The following is a 27,373-nucleotide window of genomic DNA, read 5'->3' on the forward strand; positions in this document are numbered from 1 at the left end:
AAATCTTGATGTCTACACCTAACAATGTCAGGGGTCTCCAATTTCTTAAATCTTTTTTAGAGCCCTTTTTCCACAACAAGGAAATCACCCCTGTATTCATGGACACCGACCATACGCCTTTATCCCACACTTCTTTATAGACAGAGCACAACGAAGGACTGAGTTGTTCCCAAAAGGCCTGATAATATTCCTTAGGCAAGCCATCCAAACCTGGCGTCTTGTTATCTTGCATACTTATCATAGCTCTTGTGATTTCATCTAGCATTATATCTTCATCTAACACTGTTCTGTCATCTGAATCTAATCTTTGTGTTAACTTGGAGATAAAGGATTCCACAATCACTTCATCAATACTTTGCTCTTTGTACAAATTGGCGTAAAAGGAGTGTGTTGCCTCTAGAATTTCTTGGGTGCTTTCCACTTCTTTCCCTCCCCCATTAATCAGGCAGTCCATAACGGGTTTAGATTTGTACAATTTCCTAAAAAAATATCTTGTGCAATTTTCATTTTCTTCCATATGTTTAAGAGATCTAAACACATCTTTCAGATTACCATCATTGATCAAATTTTCTAATGCACAAGTACTTGAGTCTTTCTTAACTGTTGAACTCGCCCCCTGGCTTGCACTCGTTTCCGGTGTACAGTTAAAATCCCCGCCCATTACTATCTGTCGTCTATTACAAAGAAAGGGTTGTAATGTTTGAAATAATGCAGTCCGTTCTTTCATATCTGTATGTCCATAAACATTAATAATCCTAAATTTACTCCCGTTTTTCTCTACGTCAATAAGTAAAGCTCTCCCATCCACCACAACTTCCACATTTTCTATGTTGATGGTTTTATTATTAAACAAAAACCCCACACCAGACATTCGATTTTGGTTATCCCCTGACCAAAAGGATTGTCCATATGTCCATCGTTTTGCGAACTTCGCGTAATTGTCCATAAAGGGTAGGGCACATTCTTGGAGAAGACAAATGTCCCCACCCGTTTCATGTAATACACTAAAAACAGATTGGCATTTCACTGCATCATTCAACCCTCTTGTATTAATCGTAGATCCGTGAAATGTATTTATGTTGGTTCTAAAGGGGGGTGGTCATTGTACTCTGAAAAACTTTATTATTGAGAGTTCTACTATAGCTTTACCTTCTTTTTCTTCTTCCGTGGAAACCACACCGAAGTCGGTGCTCTCTCATCGTTGCTTTCCTCCTGTTTTCCTGAGCAGCTCCCTGGGTAGGTGTCGGGACTTGTTCTTCAAGCGGGGGTATTGGCGAGGGGTCTGTATAGCCCTGAATTTCCAAATCAAGGTTTCCAGTAGAAGACTCTGTTGAGGTATTTATCTGTCGTTTATGTGAGGTCGGCGCTGCACAAAGGCCTACTTGTAGCGACAATTCAGAGGGGGTAGTTGTGTTATCTTCGATGTCACAAGGAGGTAACGAAAAACCTCCCTCTTCTAGGGTGATAATGTGTTTGGACTGAACCGTTGAAAGATCAGGGAACATGAGATCAAGCAGGTCTCTGCACTCTTTGGATGTTGACGGCCGCGTAAGAATTTGGGTGCCTTAGAGAGATGCCATTCCCTCCTGAATCTTGGTTTCCATTTCTAATTGAGATACATGCACGTCAGGATTAGTCGTAGGCACTCTTTGCGTCTTTAATAGTTGTTCATTCCCGTCCGTTAACCCTGTGGTCTTCCCTGTCACCACTGTCGTTGAATCCTCGTGTGTAGTTACTTGAGAGGGCTGGTCATCTACTCATTCCCCACCCCAGCTGTAGGTCGTTTGGCCCTCAACCACTTCCTGCTGGAGCTCGTTGGCTTGGTCGTTACTTACATCTTCATCAACTTGCGGACCTCCTCCAGTTAGCATTGGTATCTCCTCTAATTGCTGCAGCTGTGGTCTTTTCACCCTGTTTGCATAGGATTGGGGACATGCCCTAAAGGTATGTCCTTCTCCCCTGCAAAGGTTACATTTCCTTGGGAAGGGGCATTCCCTTGCAATGTGCTCGTCACTGTTACAGTTTTTACAAACCACACTGTCGCACTCTGCGGCTAGATGGTCGTTGCTGCCACATTTACGACATGTCTTGGGTTGCCTGGGGTAGAAAACATATCCTCTGATTGCCCCTAATTGGGGGAGGTGAGTTCTCATCTCTATGCAGGTGAACATAGAAACGATATGCTCCGGTTCGGATACCATCTTCGTCTTTTAAGTCCAAACCTCTCGTCACCACACATTTAAAGGACAACCAGGTCTTAATATCTTCCACTCTCACATATTCCGAATGCATGATCACTGTCACAGCTTTGGGTTCTCTGCCTGATAACGGTGTCATCTTAATATTCTCCAGCTGAGGTCTTGATTGTTTAAGTCTATTAAACTTGTCAATACATGATTCAAAGAACGTATTGGTGGCAAACATCACCTCATAACTTTTCTTTCAAGGCAAGCCGAAAATGTAGTTGATCTCCGTTGGAGAAAATCCCAATTCCTTCTGGATGACAATCCTGCTGAACTGCATCTATTATTTAGATGCTGCATTTATTATTACTCCATAATAAAGACTTTAACTGATCAAGCACACACATCCATACATATGCAATAATACTAAGTGCAATAATCCTTTCTGTCATCGTTGTATTTTTACTCAGTTGTATATAGTATTTGTATTTGTATTCTATTTTTATCTTATTGTATATTTATTTTATTTTATTCTACTGTATATAGTATTTTATTTTATTCTATTCTGTACAGTTGTGTACTGTATTTATTCTTATTGTATTCTAATTTTTGCCTCATAACTTTTGCACTGTCCACTTCCTGCTGTGACAAAACAAATTTCCCACGTGTGGGACTAATAAAGGTTATCTTATCTTATCTTATCTTATCTTATCTCAAAACGCACAGCATTCCTCCTGGAACCTGTCATATTAGCAGTCGATGTCGCCATGGTGGGTCTCGGTGAACCACCGTCGTGATCAAGGTATCTCCCCTGCCAGGTAAGTATACTGTAAGTAAGCTTTCAGAGACTTGATAAACACCAGGACACTATTATATCTGTTTCTTCTATTTCCTTTGAACATGTGATCAGGGGAGAGCGCGAACGCAGTCCCCCACTACCAGAAATTATGCAGTCGAGATTCCCACATTTGGGGAATTCGCAGGGGTCAGCACAACCGGAGTGCAATGGCTGAGCCTCGCCCTGGGTGAACCACCTTCTTGATCATGGTATCTCCCCTGCCAGGTAAGTATGAGTTGTTCACCTCACACATGGGGGACTCTTTCACACACAAACCCTGCACACTCACGGTGCTCACAATCTCACAATCAACACAAACACAGCCTGCAGGAGGCTGGGACTACACACTATTTATATACACAGGAAGGAGCTTCCAACAGAGCCACATCAGGTTATTTCGTTTTAATAAAATACGGGGAGTCTTTCCCATCATGCATTGCTGCATCTGCACAACAAAAGCTAACTGAAAGATCACCTTTTTTCATCCATTTAACCTCCTTAAATCCACCAACAAACCAACAGGAAGTTCAAGTAACTCCAAGTTAAATCAAACTGCAGCTGAAAACTGTTTGATTCACGTCTGATGTTTAGAAAAAAGGAAAAAACGCATAAAGCGCACACGTTTTCTGCTAACAGCACAACCACTTCCTGTTCCTTTGCTCTCTGCTGCTGAACAGTTCACTCTCCTCCTGCTGCTGCCCCCTACTGTCCCGGAGTAGGAACACTCACTTTAATGATTTCAAACTACATTCTGCAGCTTCAGACTCCTCTCAATATTTGACTCTCATTGTTTGACTCAATAGGTCAAACAAAAGTATTTGAACCTGTCACTGCTTTTATTGGAGATTCATTCACATCTGTCTGCATTCAATTTCTAATTGCTCTTGGCTGACGCTCGCTCTTGCCATCTGATTACTCAATGCGATTCCATTTTTAAAAGTCTGCAGCCAGTCACATACTTTGGGCATTTCCTCTCTGGGTTGTAAGTTTGCCGTACCCTGAATGTTCACCTTGACCAGTGATAACAGTGAGAAAGACAAGATCGACTGACCTATCAGAAAACAGATTAAGGACGAGTCCACCGCATGAGCTCCCTGCAGCTCACAGGGACCAAGAACAAATGCTGCAGCTGGAGTTGAGTTTAGGCCCTTCTGCACATAACAAAGCCTGGACTGCCATGACTGCAGAAGTATGCTTCTCCTTCTTAGAGAGGACATCCCAGCCAGTGGAAGAGAAGTATGTGGTACACCTGAACTAACAAATATAAATGTCATGCTTGGTGAAATACACGACAGCTGCAGAGAAAAACAAATGGCACCAAATGGTCAAGATGAGATGCTGCTATCAGCCAGATATCTGGAACTACATCGGACATTCTGCAGAGCAGCATTCCTGTCCACTTTTGCAGTGACAGGAAACAAGACGATGAGGGGGTGATAGCTGGATCAATATTTCCTACTATTCTCCCTCGTCTCACAGGCGACCCTCAGTAACTGTCCAGATCCAAAATCAAATACAAAACCTATTACAGAAGAGCCGAAGCCTTTTCTTACTTTAAATGTTACTTCAATGCATGCATTTTGCAAGAATTACACTTCTTACAGCGAAATAGGGCTGCAGCGATTCATCAAGTATTTTGAAAAATTGGATTATAAACAATCCTCAACACAGTCTTTGCTTCGCTGCTTCATTTAATGCCCAGCTCTGTAGCCTGCCGATGTGTTCAAGGATGTAAACGCGTGCATTTCACATGCATTTGCGACTAAAAGCAGACCTGCGATACAAAGGGATTTAGGAGCAGCGTGTGAATAAAAAGTCTGACAATATTAAGCAAACACAGGGCCCAGTTTTGAAAAGAAGCACTGACATCACCACAGCAACAGTAACGTTACGTTGGACACTAAATTATTATTAATATTAATTAATGTCTACACCATCATAACATCTTGTTTGCAGCAGCATAAAAACTTTGCATCAAAGGCAAACTTCAGACTGCTGATATACTCGCATCGCTGCATTGCAGGCACCACATTCTCCTTTAAAGGCTTACAGACAGAAATTCACTGCACACTTAAACAAGCAGACGCATGAACAAAAATCACAAAGCCTTCCACGAAGACAGTAAAGATTCATTTTTTATATCTTATTTTAGATTGCATATTTATCTTACTTTATTTGGCTTTGACTTTACTTGAGCGCATTTATATATTTTGGCAGCTAAGAAAATATTTTCTTTAAAAAATTACAATTTCAGATGTCACGTAAATACAAAAGGTTTGGGGGTCTTTTTAGAAAAATGAAACAGATGATGGGTAAAAAAAAAACATCAACAGATCAATCTATTACCAAAATAACCCAATAGATGCAGCTGATATAGTCATAGTCAGATTACCAAGGAATGAGCCAACTTTAAGAGAAAAGCGCTTTGGATAATAAACATATACATAAAGACCAAACCCACAGCCCACAGCCACTTATTTCATGAACAACAGAACAGTTTTCATAGCAAGAGATTGTTATACGTCACTGGACACAGGCAGACACGTACTAGGGTCTAACATTTTCTCTCTCAGGCACATTCAGTGAAACACATAAAGACGACCCAGGTTCTACTTGAGAAAATAATAGATGGTTAAGAAGCAGACTGGACTACTGTAAATAAGACATTTAGTCTCACTGGAACTAGCTGTATAAATGAAGGTTAAATAAATTAAAAATATTTACTGCAAGCAAAATAAAAATATTATCCACCAGCACTGCACCTTTTTCTTCTCTAATCAGAATACTTTAATAATCCTTAAGGAAATTGTGTGGGTTACAGTTGCTCCAGGAGGATAACAGTAACAGACTGAACTAATTAAATAATATAATATATTACAAAGCCTACAAAATATGAGAAATAGCTCTAAATCACAAGCTGCTTTCTGTTTCTACTGAAATAAATGTGCCAATATATAGAAACGGATATTGGAAAATGATCAATAGAAGACTTAAAGACAATAAATGTAGATGTGGTTTTGTTTCCCACTGTAGATGGATAAATAAACAATTTTCCACGAACTGCAGACAATTTGTTTCCTTGCCAGCTTTAGTCAGGCATTGGAAAATCTCATTAAATACATTTTTTTAAAATCTACCAAGATACAATTTTTTTGTGTGCTGCTTTGTCTGCAGCAACTATGTGTTTGCATCATTGTTGTGTTGCAACTTAATATAATAATTTGGAATCTAACATTCCAAATTGGTAATCAGCAACAAGAAACCATAAGGGGTCTCAGTTATTCTGGTGCTGTGACCACCTGGACAAACTTTCTATATTTTTCCACATGTTTAGGGGGGTGCACCGTTCCTGGAAATACTGCAATACCAGGTCGATGCGTGGAGTGGACGGAGCAAGCCCCTATTCCATCTCCCTGTTCCAAAAATCAATTTAATATATGGTCCCCGGGTAGGGGACGTATCAGATATTAAACTGATAAGAACAGATACTACACTTGATCTTAGCCAAAAGGCCGAGAAGCGATACCTGGAATACGTCGGAGCAGACGGAGTCACTCCCCGCACCGTCTACCTCACTCACGGTTCGGAAACGTGGTACTCTTCCGTCCAATAGGAAGCAGAAAAGCAAAAAACAAGTAGTACACTTAATTTAACAATATTAATGTTATAAAACTCACGCCCATTACGTTAAATACAAGTGCTATTTTCACTAACGAAACAGAGATTTAATTTAGCAGAAAGAGTTAATGTTTTTACGTTTCTAGTTAAGAAAAAACGAACTTCACTAGCGGTCTCTGGTGGCGCGGAGGGCTAACTGCACTCTTTAAGTTACACTCTAGGGTATTTACAACAGTCAACTCCATGAACAAATTGTAAATATTAACGAAAATCCTTTTTGTTCTGGCTCGAGTTTTCCTTGCAGAACACCCTCTACATGACAGCAGCAGATACCAGTCAAAGTCTGACAACATCCTACCGCTAACATGCAACAAAGTAAAGTTAGCGCATACTTTGAGTCAACAAACTTCATAAAAGTCTCCCGTAAATCCATCTGTCTGAGAACTAAACACGCTATAAATATTCTGCAGGCTGTGATAAACACGCGCTTGGTGTGAGGAAAAAGCCATTATAGCCAAAATGGCGACTGCAGTTGAGACCTAAACAGCACAAATCCACGAAGAGCCGTATGGAACTCCAAAGTGTTCAAAATTAAATAAATAAATAGGTCAAGATGAAATAAATAACTATGTGAATAAATAAGACACAGATATGTAATGTGAGAATGATATTGTGAAATAATGGAACACATTTTGAAAACAATGCTCATTATTGTGAAACATATTACATTCTGCTATATAAATTTTCTTATTATTGTGAAATATTATTTCATGGTCATTATTTTTCACAATAACAGAGATTATTCCTGAGGCATTTTATTTATTTCCAGCCGTTTTTAGTCCAAAATGACCTTTTTTCAAAGTCAGTCTTTATTTCAAAATCCCGTTTTTCCCGATGGTCTATTTATTTCATAATGCGACTTTTCAGCAGAATGACTTTGTCTGTCAATCAAGAAAGACAGGGCGGAGCCAGTTGTGTGATTGGTTGCTCCTTTACTCAGACATAAGTAATAGCACATGAATTGTCGATTTAGGTTTAATGGTGCAATGCATCTCCTATGCAGCTGGCGGCAGTATGCAGCTCAAAATAAACTTAAGGCACCGACAAATGCAAAACACTGGGCGCGAATAACGTTACAGGTGTATCAATTCTTGTGAAGGGCATGGCTGCAGGAAACAAGTCCGTTTCTGAGTTACTCAGAGAACTTGCTAACCGCTTAGATTGAACGTCTTCACCTCAGTCTGCGTATTGCAGCAGTGTACTGGAGATGAAGTGGTCCCTGGTCCAAGTTCTCATCACAACCGCACAGTGTTAACGTTAGCAAATGCTAACGCTATCACAGCTAGCTCCACTCCACGAAACGCTGTTCAGGGTAAGTAACGATATGTTATTATTGCTTGGTTAGTCTGTCTGTCTGGCAAAAATGAGCTTTTTAATCAGTTTAGTCACAGATTTTTTTTTAATACTGTTTTTTATCATAGCAAAGAATTCTATAAATTAGGTAAGAGAAAATAATTGTCTTCTGGGTTAATGTCTGTATTACTATTTACATTGTTGTAGGTAATAGTTATTCATGACTGTTTTAAAGTGGCTTATCTTCTGTGCTAATATGGAAGACAAGTAATCTATGTGAAAGAAAAGAAAGCAATTTTAGTTCAACGTAGTGATTTTGTAAGTGGGTATAATTTGAAAATGCTTTTACTAGTACAGTGGATGTTCTTTAAATATTTAACATTTAAAGTGTGTGTCACTTTACAGACTCCAACTTCAGTTTTGGTTTGGTCTCACCGTTGTAGGTCATAACACAAACAAGTCGTCAAGTCAAGCAGCTGAGGAAAGGGCTTAAGGAAACCATGGTATGGCCGCTTCTGACAGAAAGATCAGACATCATTCCTCCTTTCTTACCAAGGGAATCAGAGACTGCTCCCTGTTGTGAGGTAAGGTCAGGTCACATCTTTTAACATCTGAATAGTAAAGCTATTTGGTTAATTTATGAAGGATGAACATTAATTGTTGACACAAAACACCAATATACTGTTTTGTATGCGTGGGTTAGTTGAACAGCTGGGTTACATTTAATAAAAATACACCTAATGTTGCTGATGCTCTTAAGACTACAAGATAAGTAAAGCTATAAAATGACTGTGGCCTGCCACAGAAGATGAAGATGAGGAAGAAGAGGAATGCTCTCGAGGATAAATGCAGAGTGGCAGGTTACCTTCGGTCCTTCATTGAAAATGGTAAGTCTGCTGCGATAGGTATTTTGCCATTGGTTTTCTCTGATTATACTTTGGTAAATTACATACAGTCCAGTGATCTTGGGTCATTAACAAAGTACACTATAGTAGAGCTGGGCGATATGAGATTTTTTCATGTCACGATATTTATTTTTATTTATTTTTTTATAAAAAGGACAAGAGCGGTGAGGTCTATCGCAATAGTTTAATTTTTCTATTGAGAAAAAGTTATTTCGCAATACATATCGTTATCGTTCTATCGCCCAGCTCTACGCTATAGTATAATTTTGTTTTGTTATTTGCTCCATGCAATACATAAGAGTGGTGGCATTATCAGTTGCACTAGAATTGTATGTAGACTACTTTTAGCTTTGTTAACATAAAAATATCTATAAAAGCTACAACAGCAATTTGAGTGGGGCAAAAATGTCTGGTGCCCTGTATGTAAGTGGTCATCTTTTATGGTATTTCTCCATAAAAGATTCAAAATAATGAATATAGGATGTCATTATAGTTTAAAACAATCTTCTGTTTCAGCATCTTGTGCACAACAAAAAGCCCTCATCAAGTTTTGGACAGGATGGGAAGTCTTGCCGAGAAATGACTGTGGAAGTGGTCAACAGCAATCTTCCAAAGTCTTCCACCGGTTTTGAAGTACTACGTCTTCCTGCACACTACTGTACCTATGAGTCATTTCTAATGGACATTCAGGTGTGTCTCAACTCTACTGACTCAGGTTTTGGTCTGGTTTACGATTGATTCCATAACCACATGGTAAAATTAGACCATTTCTTCTTTCTTGCATCACATTACTGTACTCGGTGTTCAAAGAAACGGACAATCTAGTGAGTTCTAGTTCTTTTTAATACACTTGACAGTGAAAAATACAGAGTACAGGTGTGCATTTATGGCTTTTTTAATATAAACTGATGAAGAGTTCAGATATCAAAATCAGTTGTTCACTGTACATTATAAATTACACAATATGTTTTGTTTATACTCGCTACTGATACAAAAAAAATTTCTAGAAAAAATTATTTGAATTAAGATGTTACACTACTCTACTGTGTTCATTGTATTAAATCTGCTCAGAGTTGACATGTACTGTATATCCAACCAAGAAATGAATATCATTAAAGTGACAGCTGTATAAAACAAATCCTGTTTTATAGCCACTCACTGTTTTGTTGAAAATGAAATTGGTTATGCTGTTTTGAGTCAGTATTAGCTACAAAGCTGTAGAAATTAAAAAAAAAAAAAAAAAAATCCTCCTGACATAGAAACTGATTAAATGTAATAATGTCTTTCTACAAGTGATTTTGAAGTACTGGTAGCACAGCAGGGTCTTGTTCATTCAGTGCATCTGGGAGCTGAATCTCAGGAATGGTGATCTCATTTGATGGGCGGCGATTATGTTGTCCTGTCCAGTCCACACCATAATCCTCATCAACCTGAAAGAGCATGCACATGTTTTAAATCTAAACTGAAGAGGTGTTTCCTGCAGCTGTTCCTAGATGGACTTATTGAGTCTGCCAGGGCCTATGTGAGTTGCTTAGGCATTGGCTACCAACTAATTATTCATTCACCCATTCTAGGTCAGGATTGGTTCTCTTCAGGTATAACAAATTTAACTTTGTTTAAAGTATTGCCATCTATACCTGACAGGTGGGATAAAAGAGAATGGCTTGGGAGGCGCACAGCAAATCTCAAAGTTTTCCAATTAATGCTGAAAGAACCAAGGATGTAAATGTATTCTTGTTTTAGCTTTACCGAAGACACCAGAGAAAGTATATCTATAATGCTGCTGAAATAGACAAAACCATTTCAATAAACTCGCTATTTAACATCAACCTTGTTATGCGTTATCAGAGAACAATCAACTGCAAACAGCAATGAAACATTCAACTATGTACTATTTAAAGCACTAATGACCCTGTTGTCTAACAAGATGTGATAAGTAAGTAGACTGTGGAAAGCTGGTGGGTCTACTCTCTGTGTAAAAGGTTCCTACAGGCTCCACTGACCCCAGTCTCCGAGTTAACACACTAACAGCTAACACTGCTAAACGTGTCTCAACGCCGAGATGGCGCCGATAGCTTTAGCCGTAGCTGCCCCACTTAGTTTAGACAGTAACAAAAAAAAGTAAGCGATAATAATTCATTGTCAAACGTCATAATTAAGGTCAACACCTAAACAATGCTGTGTACAGAATCACACAGGTGCTCAATTACAGCATAAACTTACCTTAGACCATCCTCCGTCATTTTCCTCCTAATTGTGCTCGGAGACACAGAAAACGTATCGGCAATTACCCCGACGGTTATCCCGGACAGCACTAAAGTCCTGAGTGCTGCACCGGGATTTCTAGACGTGGACGGCCAACATTTGAAGACTGTTCTTCCTCGGCGTATTCCAAACGAACACGGTGCTGAATTGATCTTAACCCTCTGATGCATGAATTATGAAAGCCTTGGTCAAGATTTTTTTCTTAAGTGCTTTTATTCTTCTCAGGACATGAAAAAAAATGTTCAACTCTTTTTTCCCCAAAAATATGTTTTTTTATAAAGTTATAAACTTGTCCACTCCAGTGGACTACATGCGCCTGAGCACTTAGCATGAAATACTGTGAATTTACTATAAAAATTAATTACCTTGTGTTCTATTGTAAATATACAAACACTTGTTTGCTTGTATCCTTTGAAAAACATCTCAGCAATTTTTTTTGGAACTTTCAACTCATAAGGCCCCAATGTTTAGACGTAAATAACAAAACCAATCAACAGTCCTAGCTGTGAATCCTACACCTGAATATGGCAAACTATCTCCAACAAGAGAAACATTTTTGAGTCTACACAGTTCTATAACGATGCAGGACAGTATTACCAAGCCCTTAGTAGCATGCTGGAAGAAAACACAAACTGACATCTTAGTCTCTGCATCTCCAAACACTTCTGTGTTCATCACACCTAGGCTGTCCGTAGTTCCTATGTCTCTGTTCTGCTCTGGCAGCCACTCTCATCATCACTGGACTTATCACTGAACTCATCATCACTGCACTCATCAATGAAATCATCATCACTGGAGCTGGATGGAATTTCCTGGACTATTCTGTACGCTGCCTTATTCTTTGCTGCATTTGAAGTCTACAAAATATGATAAAATAATTATTATAGTAACTCAAACTACAGCTGATCTGCACAGAAATATACATTTTAAATGAGTAGCTTATAAATGTAACAATTATATGCTTACTTATAACCAAAACAGTCCCAAAAAACAGTGAGACAATTTATGACTTATGTTAAAAAAATATAGTGGGTAATGCATGATGTCCACTACAGTGGACACATGGTTAATCGTAGTTTTCTACATATTAGACATAACAATTTCTTATTCCAAACAGATAATATCCTTCCCTAGATGTTACTGCATATCATCATATTTTTTTTACCTGTTGGGCTCTTTTAGCATAGAAGGATTGACAGGATATGCCAGCAGTGGTCGGCAGGGGTGACAGTTTGTCTGCCATCTTTGATTCAGAGGAAATTTACTTGCAGTTGCACTAACTGAACACTGAATTGACCTCAATGGAGCATGGCAGCAGAGAGCACTCTAGAGGCTAATATGCAGTTCCACCATAGAAACCAATGCATTAAAGAGATATGTACGTTTTAGTAGCTGTCCACTCCAGTGACCACTATGCATCAGAGGGTTAAACCTTTGACAATGCTGTCATCGATGCGAACATCTTGAAGAGCAATTATCATCCCAAGCATTTCAGAAACATCTAAACGACTCAAAACAGTATCTACAGGTAAATGATCCCTCTCTATCTGATTTGCTTAAATGAGCAGAACTGGCTGAAGTTCACACCAGTCCGCCATCCTCCGTGACTTTTGACCTAGCACACTGTTGCTAGCTGCAGTAGCCGTCCGCGGAGCCGGTATCCAGGAAAACTAGTCGATGGTAAACGATAAGCCAATAGGTGCAAAGGTCCAGCCCACTTACATTGATTGACAGACAAAGTCATTCTGCTGAAAAGTCGCATTATGAAATAAATAGACCATCGGGAAAAACGGGATTTTGAAATAAAGACTGACTTTGAAAAAAGGTCATTTTGGACTAAAAACGGCTGGAAATAAATAAAATGCCTCAGGAATAATCTCTGTTATTGTGAAAAATAATGACCATGAAATAATATTTCACAATAATAAGTAAATTTATATAGCAGAATGCAATATATTTCACAATAATGAGCATTTTTTTCAAAATGTGTTCCATTATTTCACAATATCATTCTCACATTACATATCTGTGTCTTATTTATTCACATAGTTATTTATTTCATCTTGACCTATTTATTTATTTATTTAATTTTGAACACTTTGGAGTTCCATAGGGGGAGCCGCGAGTCAGTCAACCTGCTTTTTAAAAATACCCGAAAAACTGGAAGAGCTTTTTTCATCGACACAGTGGTCTAAACATGAACTAATAATTATAAATTATAAAGTTATTAGGTAGAAACTGACTTACTAAAAGTCTCCGTCAACCTGCTAATTGATGCTCAGGTGGCGTCGAACTAGATCTGAGCATGCGCAGTGGTGGTGAGTTTGACCCACTAACTTGAACCCTCTATTAAGTACCAACAGTTTTATTGTTACTTCGTGAAATAGTTTGCCATCATATAAATGTTGTTTTTTTTTTATCGGAAGCTTAATGTAGCCTTTTCACAAATAATTATGTTGGAGTTTTTATACAAATATAGCATTTATTCTGTATTTAGTTATTTTTATTTAACTTTTATTTTCATTTTTAAGACTTTCACTAAGGACTCACTACTGATGGACTGTGCCACTTAACAAAATTTAATAAAAACAAATCTCCTTTTTTGTATTTTATTTATTGATTTATTTTTACAAATATCCTCCCCCTGCTTGAATTAGCCTATGATCTTTGGTTTAGGTTTGAAACACCAGGATGAACAAGGTAGAGGCAACTGCTACAGACCCTGGATAGCTTAGATGGTAGAGTATCAAACCGTTAACCCAAGGGTACAGTGTTGAAGTCCCTATTCAAGTGAAACGAAAGTCTCTTAAGTGCTTGTATTAAAGTTTAAAGTGGTGGATTTTGGGCTTAACGTTTCTGTAGCGAGCCTGGAGAGGTGAAGTTATGCTCAAGAGAGAAGTCAGTAGAAACAAAGACAGAATACATGTGTGTGAAGGAGAGGGCAACAGGTAGAAAAGTAAAGATGCAAGGAGTAGAGAGGGTGAAGGTTTATGATTTTAAATACCTGTGGTCAGCCATCCAAAACAACACGCAGTGAAGAAGAGTACAGGTGGGGTTGAGTGGGAGGAGATGATTGTCGGTGGTGATTTGTGATAGAAGGATAACAACAAGAGCGAAAGAGGAGCTTTACAAGCTGGTAATGACGCCTGCTGTCATGTATGTTTGGAGACGGTAGCACTGACAGAAAGGCAGGTGGCAGAGTTGAAGATGCTAAGATTTTCGTTGGGAGTGAGCAGGATGGAAAAGGTTAGAAATGAGTACATCAGAAAGACAGCTCAGTTTGAGCTAGTGTCAGCGTATGGATGGCATCGGGGGTCCGGCCCACCAAGTAAAGTCACTTTGCCCTCTCAGCTGATACAGTTCCACAATAACTTATACTAATCCAAACCAGATTCAGGAGACAAATTTGGGAGCTACTTTAAGATTAGGCTTCAAATTTTCCTTTTTGATAGAGCATATAGGGTTGGATCAGTTGACCCTGCATCTTCCCTTAATTTTGCTGCTTAGATTTGGTGCTATATTAAATACAACTGAATTGAAATAAAATTCAACTGCTGCATGGCTGCAGTGTGAGTTCAGTGTAACTATTTAGTTCACAGCAGTTTAGTGCTTCAGCAGCAATCCTGCTAACCAGCGTGACAGAGGACAGTGAGCAGATAAGACTGCACACACCAGACACTGAAGTACCTTTCATGTGTCTTTGAAACTTAAGAGGTCATTCATGTGTGCTTGTGCAGCTAGTTTGAAAGCATGACATGCCCATCAAGTTCAAATAGTCTGTAGGCAGTGTTGAGTTGAGCAGTTTGGAGAAAAAGTGGGAGAGGGTTGAGATGTGCAGAGGAGGGTGATTCTTAGTTGAGGTAAAAAGAAAGAAAAAGTTAAACTAACCAAGTAGTCAAAAACTAAGAAACACTCAGATTAAGCTGAGAACCATTAGATAGATAGACCCTTTTAAAACCAAAAATTAACACTTAAAGAAGCTATGGTTGCTATATTTTAGTGCCAATTGTGATAGCTGTCTCACTGAACTGTGATGACTGACAATGATGCCATTATTTATCCTTGTTCTAGTGTAATATGTGTTAATTACCGCGTGGTTGTGTTCACTGATAGAATTTGTGGTATGTTTTTTTTTGTTCCAGGGACAAACATATTGATCCCTCCAGTTTTTCCACTTCTTTGTGCATTCCCACATGTCCATTCCTTTAGTTTCAGCGATCTTCCTCCAATAATTTGCTGATATTTCTAAGTCCTTGTATTATTATTATTATTATTATTATTATTCCTTGTATTTAGATGAAGATTGTTATTTTGTTATTGATAAATTCAAAAACTGGGGCAAAAAGGAAATAACCTGGAAATGCACAGGAGGACTAGAACAGAAGCAGAGCAGGTCAATCAGGAGTTGTGGGCAGCACCGACGTGACAAGTACTTACGTTATAGGGAGCTGTGTGTCTCCACAACTGTTCTCAAACTAACGAAGGCGCTTGGACAGGAGACGAAACCTGATGTCCTCCTTCACTTTCAACATTTCTTTCAACTTTTTACTAAGCGTGTCAGTGAAAAGCTATGAAACGGAAGTTCAGCCCTCAAATCAATCCCAGTTGTTTATCCGCTTTTATTGTGATAATGAGGGAACGGGCCTCACATGGCCAAGAAAGTGCATATGGTACTTTTGAGTCTTTTAAAATATATTAAAATAATAAATCCTCAGCTAATGCAACCCCCTTGAATTAAAGCTTTAAGTTTAAAGAAATTCAATCATGTCTTCAGCGTTTGAGTTAAAATCCACTGTGACACTGTACAGAGATACAAAAACTGTATTACTGCCCCCCCCCCCCCCCCCCCCCCAAAAAAAAAAAAAAAACCAAACAAACCTTTGCCTTTATAGCTAAGAATTAAATTAATTACATTTGTTTTTACCTGGTGACCGGTCTGTCGAAACAGAGACACAGGCATCCATTCATTAAGCTAATTTAGCGTCACCAGTTAACCTAACATGCATAAAGGATACTCATGTGGGTACACATGGGAAAGCCCCCAGCCCACCGATTCAAATCCAGGACCCTCTTACTGTGAGGTGACCACCACTACTTATTAATCTGCAAAACATTTCACTGTATTTATGAGTCGAGACATGAAAAATGTCCTTTACGTTTCAGATTACAGCAAGTGTTTGATAGCTGGATGACTCTACGAATCACTGACTTTGATTGTTATATTGGTTCAGTTATAAAAAAGACTCAGACACGTTGAACCTTGAAAATAAATAAACTATATTTAAATAAGGTCAACTTCACTTGATTAAAGACCTTCGTTTTCTTTCAGGAACACGTTACACCTCATGCCATGATTCAAAACCGAGTTTTTTTCTAAGATTTTTTTTGTTGCATTTCATAAAAAAACTTAAATATCATCTTTAGTTAATTTATTACAGTATCGAATAAATGTTTATGTCTATCACATGACATCGTAATAATTTCAGTCATTATTTCCCTACAAAGATTCAGGCAGAGAGAAATTTTCATCATCACAGGAAACGACTTCACAGAGAGACACACTGAAGAGAGCAAGACCCGGGAGGGGAGGAGAGGAGGCTGAACACGAACACAGACACTGAAATATCATACAGCAACAAACAAAAAGATGACCTGGGATGTAGCCTGGACCCAGCACAGCAGGATCTCTTTTCACAGCTTCTACAGAAACAGGTGAGGAGGAGACTCTGACTCCAGGAATGGTGCTTGTTTGTGTTTCTGTTCAGTCTGTCTGAACCGAGCAGTGGTTGTGCGTGTCACACTTGCTCACTTTATTTCACAAGGGGAATCGATCTGACAGAATGACCGACAGGCATCCATCACAGTAGACCATGCTGCTATAACGCACGTACACCGGGCTTCTTCGTCATGCATGTGCAGGGGAACACAGGAGGGGATGTAAACATGGATGCACACTGGGGAGGGGCAGGTAAGGAGGGGAGGCTGATAAGAGCCGGGGGTGGGGGCATTACATCTAGCTACAGAACAGCGAAGACCAAAGGCCGACAGTTAGTACAGAAGTTTGTGGAAACATGGAACATTGTCCGGACATTGTAGACAGTTCTGTTTTTGGCTCCTGGGCCACACCGAGGTCACAAATGCACACATTGTGGAGGTGATTCGCTCTGTTCCTGCTGGTGCTGGTCATTACACAAGAGTTCAGCAGACCTCTGCATGTGTGCGTGTGTGTGTTTCATATCTAATGTTGGTCCCACCTGGTGGTTTGAGTGAGTACTGTTCAGGGGATTGTTTGAACCTCACACACAACAAACCTGCCTCACAGCCACAGCTAATATCTACAAAACTTTAGCTCACAACAGCCTGAGACTGACAATTATACTGGCAATGTTCCACACTGTTTCTTTATGTAAACATGCTACTTACACTCAAAGTTCCTCCGTCACAAGGACAACATGAAGAAGTGTACACTGGCGGAGGGTTACAACAAACACTGCGGCAGGAAAAAAAGACACGGACCGAGCTCGAACAAAGTAAGCTGCAGCTGAACCTTTTCTCGTATTGCACATTGAAACTTAATTCCATGAATAAACTCCAAACTGTTCTCCTCAAGGACCTGCAGCACATCTTATGCTTAGAGAAATAATCTTCTATAAATAAATAAATAAATATATAAATTATCTACTATACATGAAAAACAAAGACACAAATGAGTTAGCGGACCGTGTATTTCAGTAAATTAGATGCTTTAAAGTTTGGTTATGATGCACTACTACACCGTTAAAGGGGAGATTCCTCTCTGTGGAAAATATATCAAAGTCTAATCCACTAAATTCAGACACCATGTAGTCTACATACCAGCTTTATACACTGAAACTATCCTAAATGTCGTTTAGAAATACAAAAAAATCTACCTTGGCTACATCTGCAAGGAAAAAGATACAAAACTGGATTTTAGAAAGTTTACAAAGTTAGTCAGGGTTAACCAATCGAATCCTTTTCAAATTGTCATGTTTAACAACAATAATGAAGAGTTCCACTTGTATAGCACTTATCATCTGTGGGTGAGAGGTTTAAAATGCAATGTCCTCAAAGAAATATATTTAATAGGACTGAAATTAGGCAGTTACAATACTAATAATAATAATAATAATTGAAGCTTTTAGTCATTATTATTATTATAAGACAATCTTACTGCTGTTTGTTGTGACATTTTTCACATGCTGGCTTTCCTGCTTCATGCATCTCAGTGCTGAACATAGTAGCTCTGAAATGCCAGCGTGGAAATGTCGAAACAAATCAGAGCGTGTTCGCACACCGTCCAGTGTTTTATGGTGTATTTAGCAGCCAATTTCTTCAGTAGCTTGTGAACATTTGTTCCAAGTCTGCCATGCAATACTGAGCAACACATGCATGCCTTGCAGAGCCGTGTTTCCTAATGCATTTCCCATAGAAACCAGTCTCTGCTGTGGCACTATGCCACTCCCGTGTAGACATCCTCATTTGAAGTAGACCCTCTGGTGAAGGAGAGGCGATGAATTACATTGCACGGGACAACATGATGGGTCCACCTGGATCTGGTGTTAGCCGAACCAGTGGAAACTCGAGACAGTTCTCCCTTCGTATATTGCACAGTAACCACTTATAGAATGATGGAGGAAAAGATAAGCACAACACAGTGTTTTAGTTATGTTAAATAAAGTGCAGCCTGGGCAGTTTGTACAGCAGAAATCTTGAATACTAGATTTTTTTACTTGAGCTTCCCTTAAGGCATTTTTTGTTTGCTATCTTAAAGCATCAGTGTGCTGTAGACTACAGTCCTGCAGCCTAATTAATGTGTAGATTATTAGCTTTTTCCTAACAAATGCTGCAGACCGGATGTTGATGATCGCAGTCAGCAACTTTAGAGACTTTATTTTTGAGAGTAAACTAACACTGTTGAGTCCTGTTGTCTGCCCATGCTGCTGTTGCTTACGATAAAGGAATGGACGAGTCTGCCACTAACAGTAACACAGTGATGGCTGACTGCAGCTCATCACCCCATCTGACTGCCTCAGACAAAGTTTTTAAATGACACTGCACACATCGGGAGTGTGAGAGCGCATATTTGGTCCTTCAGGAGATGAAAATGTCCTTTTTGTTCCTCCTGGACCAAACGGCTTCTTCTGTTTTATACAGGAAGATTTAACATCAAGGACTAGCTGACAGTTTCTGTTCACCGAGTCAACACAAAAACACAGGGATGTAATTTACAGGTGGATAATCAGGCTGGTTATTCCCTTTTTCATAGCATGTACATGACATATAATGTGAAGATGCTCTGTACATGGCTATACATGCAAAAAATAATCCTTCAGCTTTATATGCAAGCCCCTGTCAGAGGGGCTGTGGTCTGGTAAAGCGAGTGGTACACGGATGTTCTTTTAGTCAGTGTTACACTTATGCAGCTTCCTATTTGCTTGTTTTGGTTGCTAAAACTTTTATTTTCCACTTAGCATGTCGCTAAAACTAAAACCGCTGACATTTGTAATCTTTGCAACTACCAGTGTTCCAGTCTGTGCATGAATTCGAAAATCATCTAAGCTTTGCTGACAACGACAGTAGAAACCTGCGTTTCTGCCTCTGCATCCTTTTGTGTGGCAGCCTGCCCTGTGAAATTACTGCACTCTATATTTGTACTATTTACAGCGCGTGTGGAGAGCCACCTTCAGCTATACTGTGTATTAGACAAGCATCACCACTATATAAGAATCTCTTGTAGTAAACAAATGTAATGTTGTTGTAAACATTTGACTCCTTATTTGATGCAGTGCTCCTCCACTTCCTCAGTGAAGAAACATGAAGCTGCAGAGTTGGTGGACTGAATGAGAGACTAAAGGAAAACAAAAGTATTTTTCCTTCTATGCTCACAGGATTGTGATCCATCTCAGTGGTCTGATCCTGCAAGTGAGCTCCTCAACTCAACTCAACTCAAAAATAAATAAATACACACCTGGCTTTAACGTGAATAAAGCATCCTCTGACTGACCTGACCTTCTTTTTACCTCTGAATCTCCCGTCACAGTCATTCTCTGTCACTCTCCGTCTGCTCCCCGTTAACTATCTGCAGTAACCTTTCGTTTTCACGCTCTCACCCTCCAAAAATACTTCCTCTTAACCCTCATCTTTCAAGTAACAATGAGTGTGTTTGAAATGCGCTGTTTACACATGCTTAAATGTAGTGTTTGTGTGTTTGTGAACATGTATCTGAAGCCCTATTAACCAGATGAATCTTACACTTGTTTCGTGTTAAACCGTGGACCGAATGGACTGACAGTCAAAGATTTTGTGTGTGCTGCTGTGCAAAATTCTTCTGGAACATTCTTCATCTCCTCTTTAAAAGCCGTTGATGTGACAGTAGGCCTCCAGGCTGGAGAAGAGGATGTAGAGGAACCACAGACCCAGGAACAGGAGGGTGGTCAGGAGGCGGGACCCCTTCGGGCCGCCGAGCTCTCCGCCGATGGAGGGCCGGCGTCTGAACAATAGCACGGACATGCAGATGAACGCGAAGATGGTGAAGAGCGTGACGGAGAACGCCAGTGATCCAGGATCCACCTGGAACTCCTTTCCTTTGATTCTCCAGTACACGGCAGCCACTGACCACGCCACTCCGATCCCCAGGAACACGTTAACTGCGTTGCTGCCAGTGACATTTCCAACCGATGCGTCCGCATGCTGGTCCTGTATGGCAGCCACTTTGCTAGCAAAGGTGTCTGGGGGAGGAAAAAGTGGAAAATGTGGGTCATACACCTTCAAGCACACACAAACAAACACACAGACAGAAAGACAATCGCCCTCCCAGAAAATGTTTCTTATCCATCCATCCATCTATTCGCTTCCACTTCTCCTTTTCAGGGTCACGGGGGGCGCTGGAGCCTATCCCAGCTGTCATAGGGCGAGAGGCAGGGTACACCCTGGACAGGTCACACAGAGACAGACAACCATTCGCACTCAGCTTCACTCCCGCATTCACACCTGTGGACAATTTAGATTAAACAATTAACCTATCCCCACAAACTGCATGTCTTTGGACTGTGGGAGGAAGCCGGAGTAATGTTTTTAATAGAAAGCAATTAGATGATTCCAAAGAGACAAACAATGACCAAAAAGATACAAAAAAAAAGAAAAAAAAAACAACTGCAAAGGTACAAAATGATTGACAGAAACTCAAAGCAACTACAGAGAGATCCAAAATTACTTTAATGAGGCTCAAAGCTTGTGTCCAATAAGATATAAAATAATTTAGAGACACAAAAATGACAAAAAAGTGACTAAAAACAACTAAAAAGATGCAAACTGACAAATAGACACAAAATGGCCAGAAAGACAAACAAATCACCACTATTCTTATTGTATATATTGTATATCATATTCCTCTGTTCCCTGTCTCTCTTGCTGCATTGAGCATGTGTATGACAAAAGAATTTACCTCGGGATAAATAAAGTTCTTCTTATCTTATCTTACAAAACAAAAGATACAAATAAATGATTATAAACAGATGCAAAAAAGCAAAATGGCTGAAAGACACAAAACAACTACAAAGAGTTACAAGTTACAAAGTGACACTACATGCACTCATAAATCTGGGTATTCTCCCATAATCCATCAAAAACTCCTTTCTGCCTTTTCTTTCTCTCACACAGTGAAACGGGACATTTACTCACCTGGAATGGAAGTTCCCAGCGCCACAAACACCACGGCGGTCACGGTGTCCCGCAGCCCCACAGTGCAGCCGAAATGTGATGCCAAATCCCCGATGATGGCGGTGAGGAGGCCGATGACGCTGATGGACACGAAGAAGCAGGCCCAGCCGTTCCAGTACTCTGTTGGCGGGACGCAGGCGAACAGAACCTTCCAGAAGACAGTGAGGAAATGCATGACGTAGTCATAACAAGATGGAAGGCGCTCCTCACGACCTTCCTCCTCGTCATCATCGCCATCACCTGGAAGAGCCAAACACACAGTGATATTTTTTACAGGTTACGAACAGCATGGAGATCATACTACTCAGAGTACTCAGGGGGTTTGGACCCAGTACGTGACCTGGGTTTACGCTGTCACGAGGAAGGTCTTTTTGATTCTGTAGGTGATGTGTGGGATTCATGTCCTGCCAGTTTCATGGCGTGGCAGGATATTAATCCCATAAATGTGCTGTTGCAGTCGTAGCTCTCTAACCCTGAAGTGACCAAACTATCTTAGCACCTTAAAGGACAGAGCGGCCTTTGACTTTTGTACAGGAACACTTTAAAAAATCTTTATCATACTTTTACTGGGTCCTTTATCTATTATATATTTCTTAAATGTTGAAATGTTAAAGAAATAAGCTTATTTGAACAGTCATCATCTCTTACTTCATACAAACCAGATTAAAAAAAAAAAAAATCTTATATTTAACATAACAAAATACAATGAAAACAAAACCCATCACGGTAAAAACACATTTTTCATTATCCACTCCATAACAGGGGCTAATTCCTGTAAAAAGCTATGAAAAGTTGTAGAATTAGACAAATTAATGATATAGGAAACATTTTTATAATAGAAATTTCACAGCTACACATAGAAATATGCTTCAAGGAATACAGTTAGCTGACTGTCTGCAGAGATCTGTTACTTCCACTAGATGGTGGCCTTCACTTACAAATCTGACCTCCACCGACCCTTCGTGCCTGAAAAAGGCAGCTATTTAAAATATTAGACTTATTATTTTTCTTACACTACAGACTAGAAGCATGCTAATATATTTTACTGATTAGAGGAGCAGTTTACAGCGACATTTGGTGCTTTGTTTTTAGTTAGTTTAGTTTTTTGTTACGGTTTTACATTTCAGTTAAATCACACTGTCACACAGAATTCAATGACAGACAGAGAGATTGGTGTTTCCATAAGAACAGATGACTCTATTTTCTTCAATGTGTTTTTTCTATACAACATTTACAGATCAATGCCTTTGGAAGTGACACAATAAAACAACAACATTACAAGCTAGCATGTTTTTGTACATGTGACATGCTGGAGATGCTGTCTGAATCCAAGAAGAGGAAACGGCACACACTGGGCTACAGGGACCGGTAGAGGTGGGTGTAGGACTAGACAATAATGATGATTAAACACCTCAGCGACCCTGGGTAAGGTGTTCCCACAGCTCTGCTGCTACCCTGCTCTCTCTCGCTAAGGGCAACGTCTCTGTGATGAATCAGCTGTTTATGTGCTTGAGAAGAGGAATGAATCTTTTCTTTTTTATCTGACTAATTTTTGGGGCGAAGATACAATGTAACAAATGCACGCTGAGTACATACTGTGTGTAAAAATAGATGTAGCAACCAGGTCTGGAAAATAAAGCCTTTCTTTTAAATGAAATTCTTTTAAATCACCAGAAAGCTGGGAACTCTTGAGGTTGAAGAAAGGAGACTTGTACATGAGCTCCCTCACCTTCCTGATGCGTTTATGCTCTTAATTGGTAATTTTAGATGACAACACAAAGAACATGAAGGTCATTTTGTAGCATTTGAGGATAGAGGATAAAGCAAGGTATGCTTCATCAAGGGATTTACAAGTCACCCACATATGAAGACACAGTGTCACTTTGATTCTAACTCCGATCCACCCCTCCCTTAGCTGATGATGCCACAACGGTGACGTCACAGTATATCTTTTATATACAATCTGTGATCCTGGTATAAGGCCCCGCCTTGGTAAAATCCCCCTTTTACCCACAACATTTGATCAGTCTTCTCCTTCAGTGAAATTCATCTGGCAGCTTTTAAACAGCCAATGTCAGTATCTTCCAAAGCAAAGCTGGGAAAACTCTGCATCTCATTATTAAAACAAAACACAAAGAGGGCAGACTTCATGTTGCCTGAGTGATTTTGAGTTCACTGTTTTGAGCACATTAAAAGGTGATTGGACATTTTTTAACATGAGTTCTGGCTTAATGTGGAGATAGTTAACTTGCCAGTGAACACAGACAGGAAGCTGTATTACAGCTGATGGTGCTCAAGTCTGAACAGCTGTTGAACTATAGCTGTGTTAAACATCCCTGTAAGCGGGAGCCCAGGGAGGGAACTTCCCCTCCTATCTATCTATATTAAATCTTACTATTACTGACCAGACTGGTAACCACTGAGCATCTTAACTGGGAGGAGTGATTTTCTGTGTATCCTACCAAGAGACTGTAACTTGGCTAAATTCTAGTCATCAAATGAAAACTTGTGCATACAAATCTGAGTTACCAAAACTGTCTTCCTGAAGAATCTTTAATAAAAAAAAAAAAGACGATGCAAACAATCAGGTGTCGGTAGCTAACAAGGCTTTGTTCAGGCTGGCGTAACATTAATACCAGTCTGCTGGCTGGGTGAAAGCTCACTCATTCAGCAGCCTCCTTCTATCCTAATCCTGTGCTGTCTTATAGCTATACACACATTAGGCCAGACAGTCTACATGAATTACACCAGCATGAAGCAACATTACAGTAGCACTCCTATCTCTTACTTGAACCTAGTAGTAGTGGACTAATTGGGTAATGACACGGTTTTGTAATTGTGTCCCTGTACACCTAATGGTGGATTTTAAAACATAATCAAGATGTGACTGAAGTGCAAATGTTGGGGCTTTAGTGTAAAAAAAGGGATCAACAGCTTTTCTTTTAGTTTCATTCGTTTACAAAATGCTAAAACGTCAATTTAATTCATTATGAATCAAGTCGATGTGTCACAGCAGTCTGCGTGAGGGTGTGGATCAATTTTTAAAGCACAGTAGACTCTTTAATGGCACTTTTACAGATGGCCAAAATCAAAATCATTGTTACGTGTCTGCAGGCTGCATGTTTTCTTTCCCTCTCCTTTTGTTTGCCATTTTCTCAGGTACACAGACTGCAGGCTGGTGTCAATTTGGGGATTTCCAGCTAATTAGAGGAAGGAGGCTTTGATTGGACAAACCAGGAGTGCACACCTTGATAAGGAGACTCACCTGTGGCTGGGGGCAGATCTATCTTCCTTGCTTAGAATTGTTTGGCACATGTGTAGAGTGCTGCTGGTGTATTTCATTTGTTTGAAGGTTGTGGTTTGAGTAAAGAGGAGTAGCTAAGTCTGGGGACCCCATACACCTACTCACATGGAGTCCTTTCTGTTAGAAACACTAGATAAGTAGGTTGGTGTCATCCATGTTTTTTTTTGGCCCAACCTAACTGTGCAAATTCCCTGCTGACTCGGCCTCAGGATGTCTTGCGGCAAGAACCAAGCGCACCCAAATGAGCGCACCAGTGATCATGTGCGCATCACGCAGAGGGAGAGTGAGGGACGAAAAGCAGCAGCAGAGCATGGCAGTTGTATCGCAGTTTGTGTGATTCCGTGTGCGTTAATGAGACTGTAAGTGTTATTGCCTTTGACAGGTTAACTGGTATGATAATAGTTATAGTTGTTTGTGTATGTTTAAGCTAAAGTTATGCCTCAGTACACTGCTACCACGTTAGTAGGTTTATTTAATTATTTAATTAACTAGCACTAAGTTAATACCAGTGGCCAGAATCTCCCCCAATGATTATATCCCGCGGTTAAAGGATTTTTCTGTTGTTTATTGTTTAGTTTAGCTGTTGTTAGCTTGCCACATGCTTGCCTTAGTACTAGCAACTGGGAAGATATGTGCTATTTAGCCAACTTCTGGTCTTACGGCGACCCCTTGTGGACATTGTAAAATATTGCTGTGTCTGAGTAGATGATGTGTTCTGATTGTTGCTTGGTTGTCTTTGAGCCTGCTAATTATAGTGTTACCTGTTTCTGTTTCCAGACAACCATGCTTATAGTCACCGATACTGCACCTGCCACAATTATAAGTGCATATCTTCTGTGAAGCTTCATTAAAGACGGTGAACTAAACTCCTGGACTGCTGCAGTCTTTCTGACCGAAGACTTAGGCCAGACTTGTATACCCAGCACTTCCAGTATATATATATTCTACACTAACTGTCCCTTTCTCCCCCATATTTGTTGTATGAATTTTGGTTATTGTTTTTGTGAGAAAGCTGCCATTAAACTTGTTTCTGTTTATAAAACTTGTACCGAGTATCTGGAGTTGTTGTGTTACCCCCTCCTGCCCTCGAGGAGGCGTAACAATCCTAAACTTCAGATGATCCTCGGTCACACTCACAGCTTCTGCTTAGACTGGCTGACTGTGTCGTTAAAGGGGGGAGAGCGTCCATGTGACAGCTGTTTGTTCACTCTAGTAATGCGTCCACTGACAGACTCTCACAAACAGAGCTCACCTGCACTGACAGTGACCGCCTCCACAAACTGTTCCCTCCAGGAGTGTGTGCCGATAACCAGCGCCAAGTTGGTCTTCTTAATGAGCTTGTCAACAGTGCTCTGCCAATCACAAGCACAACACACTTCATTAGCAAGCAATTAAATCCAAGGATAGGTGACAAGAGTCACTCAGGTGAGATAGAGCTTGTTAGTCATGCTTTGTGCAGCTGAAGGGAAGAGGAGAAAAGTTTAGGGGGCCTTCAAAAACTCACACATATGAGTTTACCTGTCAGGAGGACGGTTTTGGCTTAAAAGTGCAGCCGGCAGGTGGGACGGCTCTAATAAAAGATGCTCCTGCGCTGCGTTATAGGAAGTGTTAGGAGGAAGACTATTTCTGGGCATTTGATTCAGTTTTGACAGTTACAGTGTATGAAAAAAGGATTTGCCCGCTCGTTTGTATTTCAGATCATCAAACACAATGTAACATAAAGCTAGGCAAAGGAAACCTGAGTAAATGCAAAATGCAGTTTCATTTCATTTATTAAGGGGAAAAGCTCTGCACTCTGATTTTCATACTAACAGTGCTGACCATAAGGACAACCAACCAGATCCAGCTGACGGTTTACCTGCAAACTCTCACAGAAGCTGAACAGATGCATCATAAAGACGAGCTTTGTTTGTCTTTGTGATTTCTTACTTGCAAAGAATCTCGGGACCTTTTGCATATTAGGTGATCGTGTTAACCACGACCACCTAAATTAAATGACACTGTATTTAGTTACGAGTTGCGTAAGCTTTCATGACATCTGTCATATATGAAGTGAGGCCGACAAAGACACCACATCAGATATTTCACTCACTGCTGCATGTGTTACACATTTTTTTCTTTTTCTTTTCAGATTATTTAATTTTCCATATAATGACACACCCATCAT

The 27,373-nt window shown here is 39.9% G+C and overlaps 1 protein-coding gene, 1 long non-coding RNA gene and 2 other non-coding genes across 11 annotated transcripts in view; all 4 read right to left on the bottom strand.

Annotated features, from left to right (window-relative positions):
• Window positions 1–3,090: 3,090 nt before the first annotated feature.
• LOC146654686 (U1 spliceosomal RNA) lies at window positions 3,091–3,254 on the bottom strand. The gene has a single exon (XR_014907438.1). It is a non-coding gene; the product is annotated as a U1 spliceosomal RNA (small nuclear RNA).
• Window positions 3,255–6,354: 3,100 nt separating this feature from the next.
• Window positions 6,355–6,545, bottom strand: LOC146654687 (U2 spliceosomal RNA). The gene has a single exon (XR_014907434.1). It is a non-coding gene; the product is annotated as a U2 spliceosomal RNA (small nuclear RNA).
• A 3,177-nt stretch (window positions 6,546–9,722) lies between these two features.
• On the bottom strand, window positions 9,723–12,775 carry LOC146654688 (uncharacterized). Its single transcript, XR_014907279.1, has 2 exons — window positions 11,121–12,775; window positions 9,723–10,327 (listed from the first exon to the last, which is right to left on the bottom strand). It is a non-coding gene; the product is annotated as an uncharacterized LOC146654688 (long non-coding RNA).
• Window positions 12,776–16,867: 4,092 nt separating this feature from the next.
• Window positions 16,868–27,373, bottom strand: part of slc8a2b (solute carrier family 8 member 2b) — a 206,255-nt gene continuing 195,749 nt past the window's right edge. For all 8 annotated transcript variants that reach the window (XM_085429459.1, XM_085429462.1, XM_085429456.1 and 5 more), the window contains 3 exons: window positions 26,459–26,558; window positions 21,864–22,142; window positions 16,868–20,911 (listed from right to left, as the gene is read on the bottom strand). In XM_085429459.1, coding sequence (XP_085285585.1) covers window positions 20,535–20,911; window positions 21,864–22,142; window positions 26,459–26,558 — 756 coding nt within the window. In that variant the 3' untranslated portion in view covers window positions 16,868–20,534. The remainder of the gene's footprint in view (window positions 20,912–21,863; window positions 22,143–26,458; window positions 26,559–27,373) is intronic.

Source organism: Rhamphochromis longiceps, linkage group LG14 (assembly GCF_057381845.1).
Source record: "Rhamphochromis longiceps isolate RC_006_pf linkage group LG14, R_longiceps_female_GT1.1, whole genome shotgun sequence".
Lineage (NCBI taxonomy): Eukaryota > Metazoa > Chordata > Actinopteri > Cichliformes > Cichlidae > Rhamphochromis > Rhamphochromis longiceps.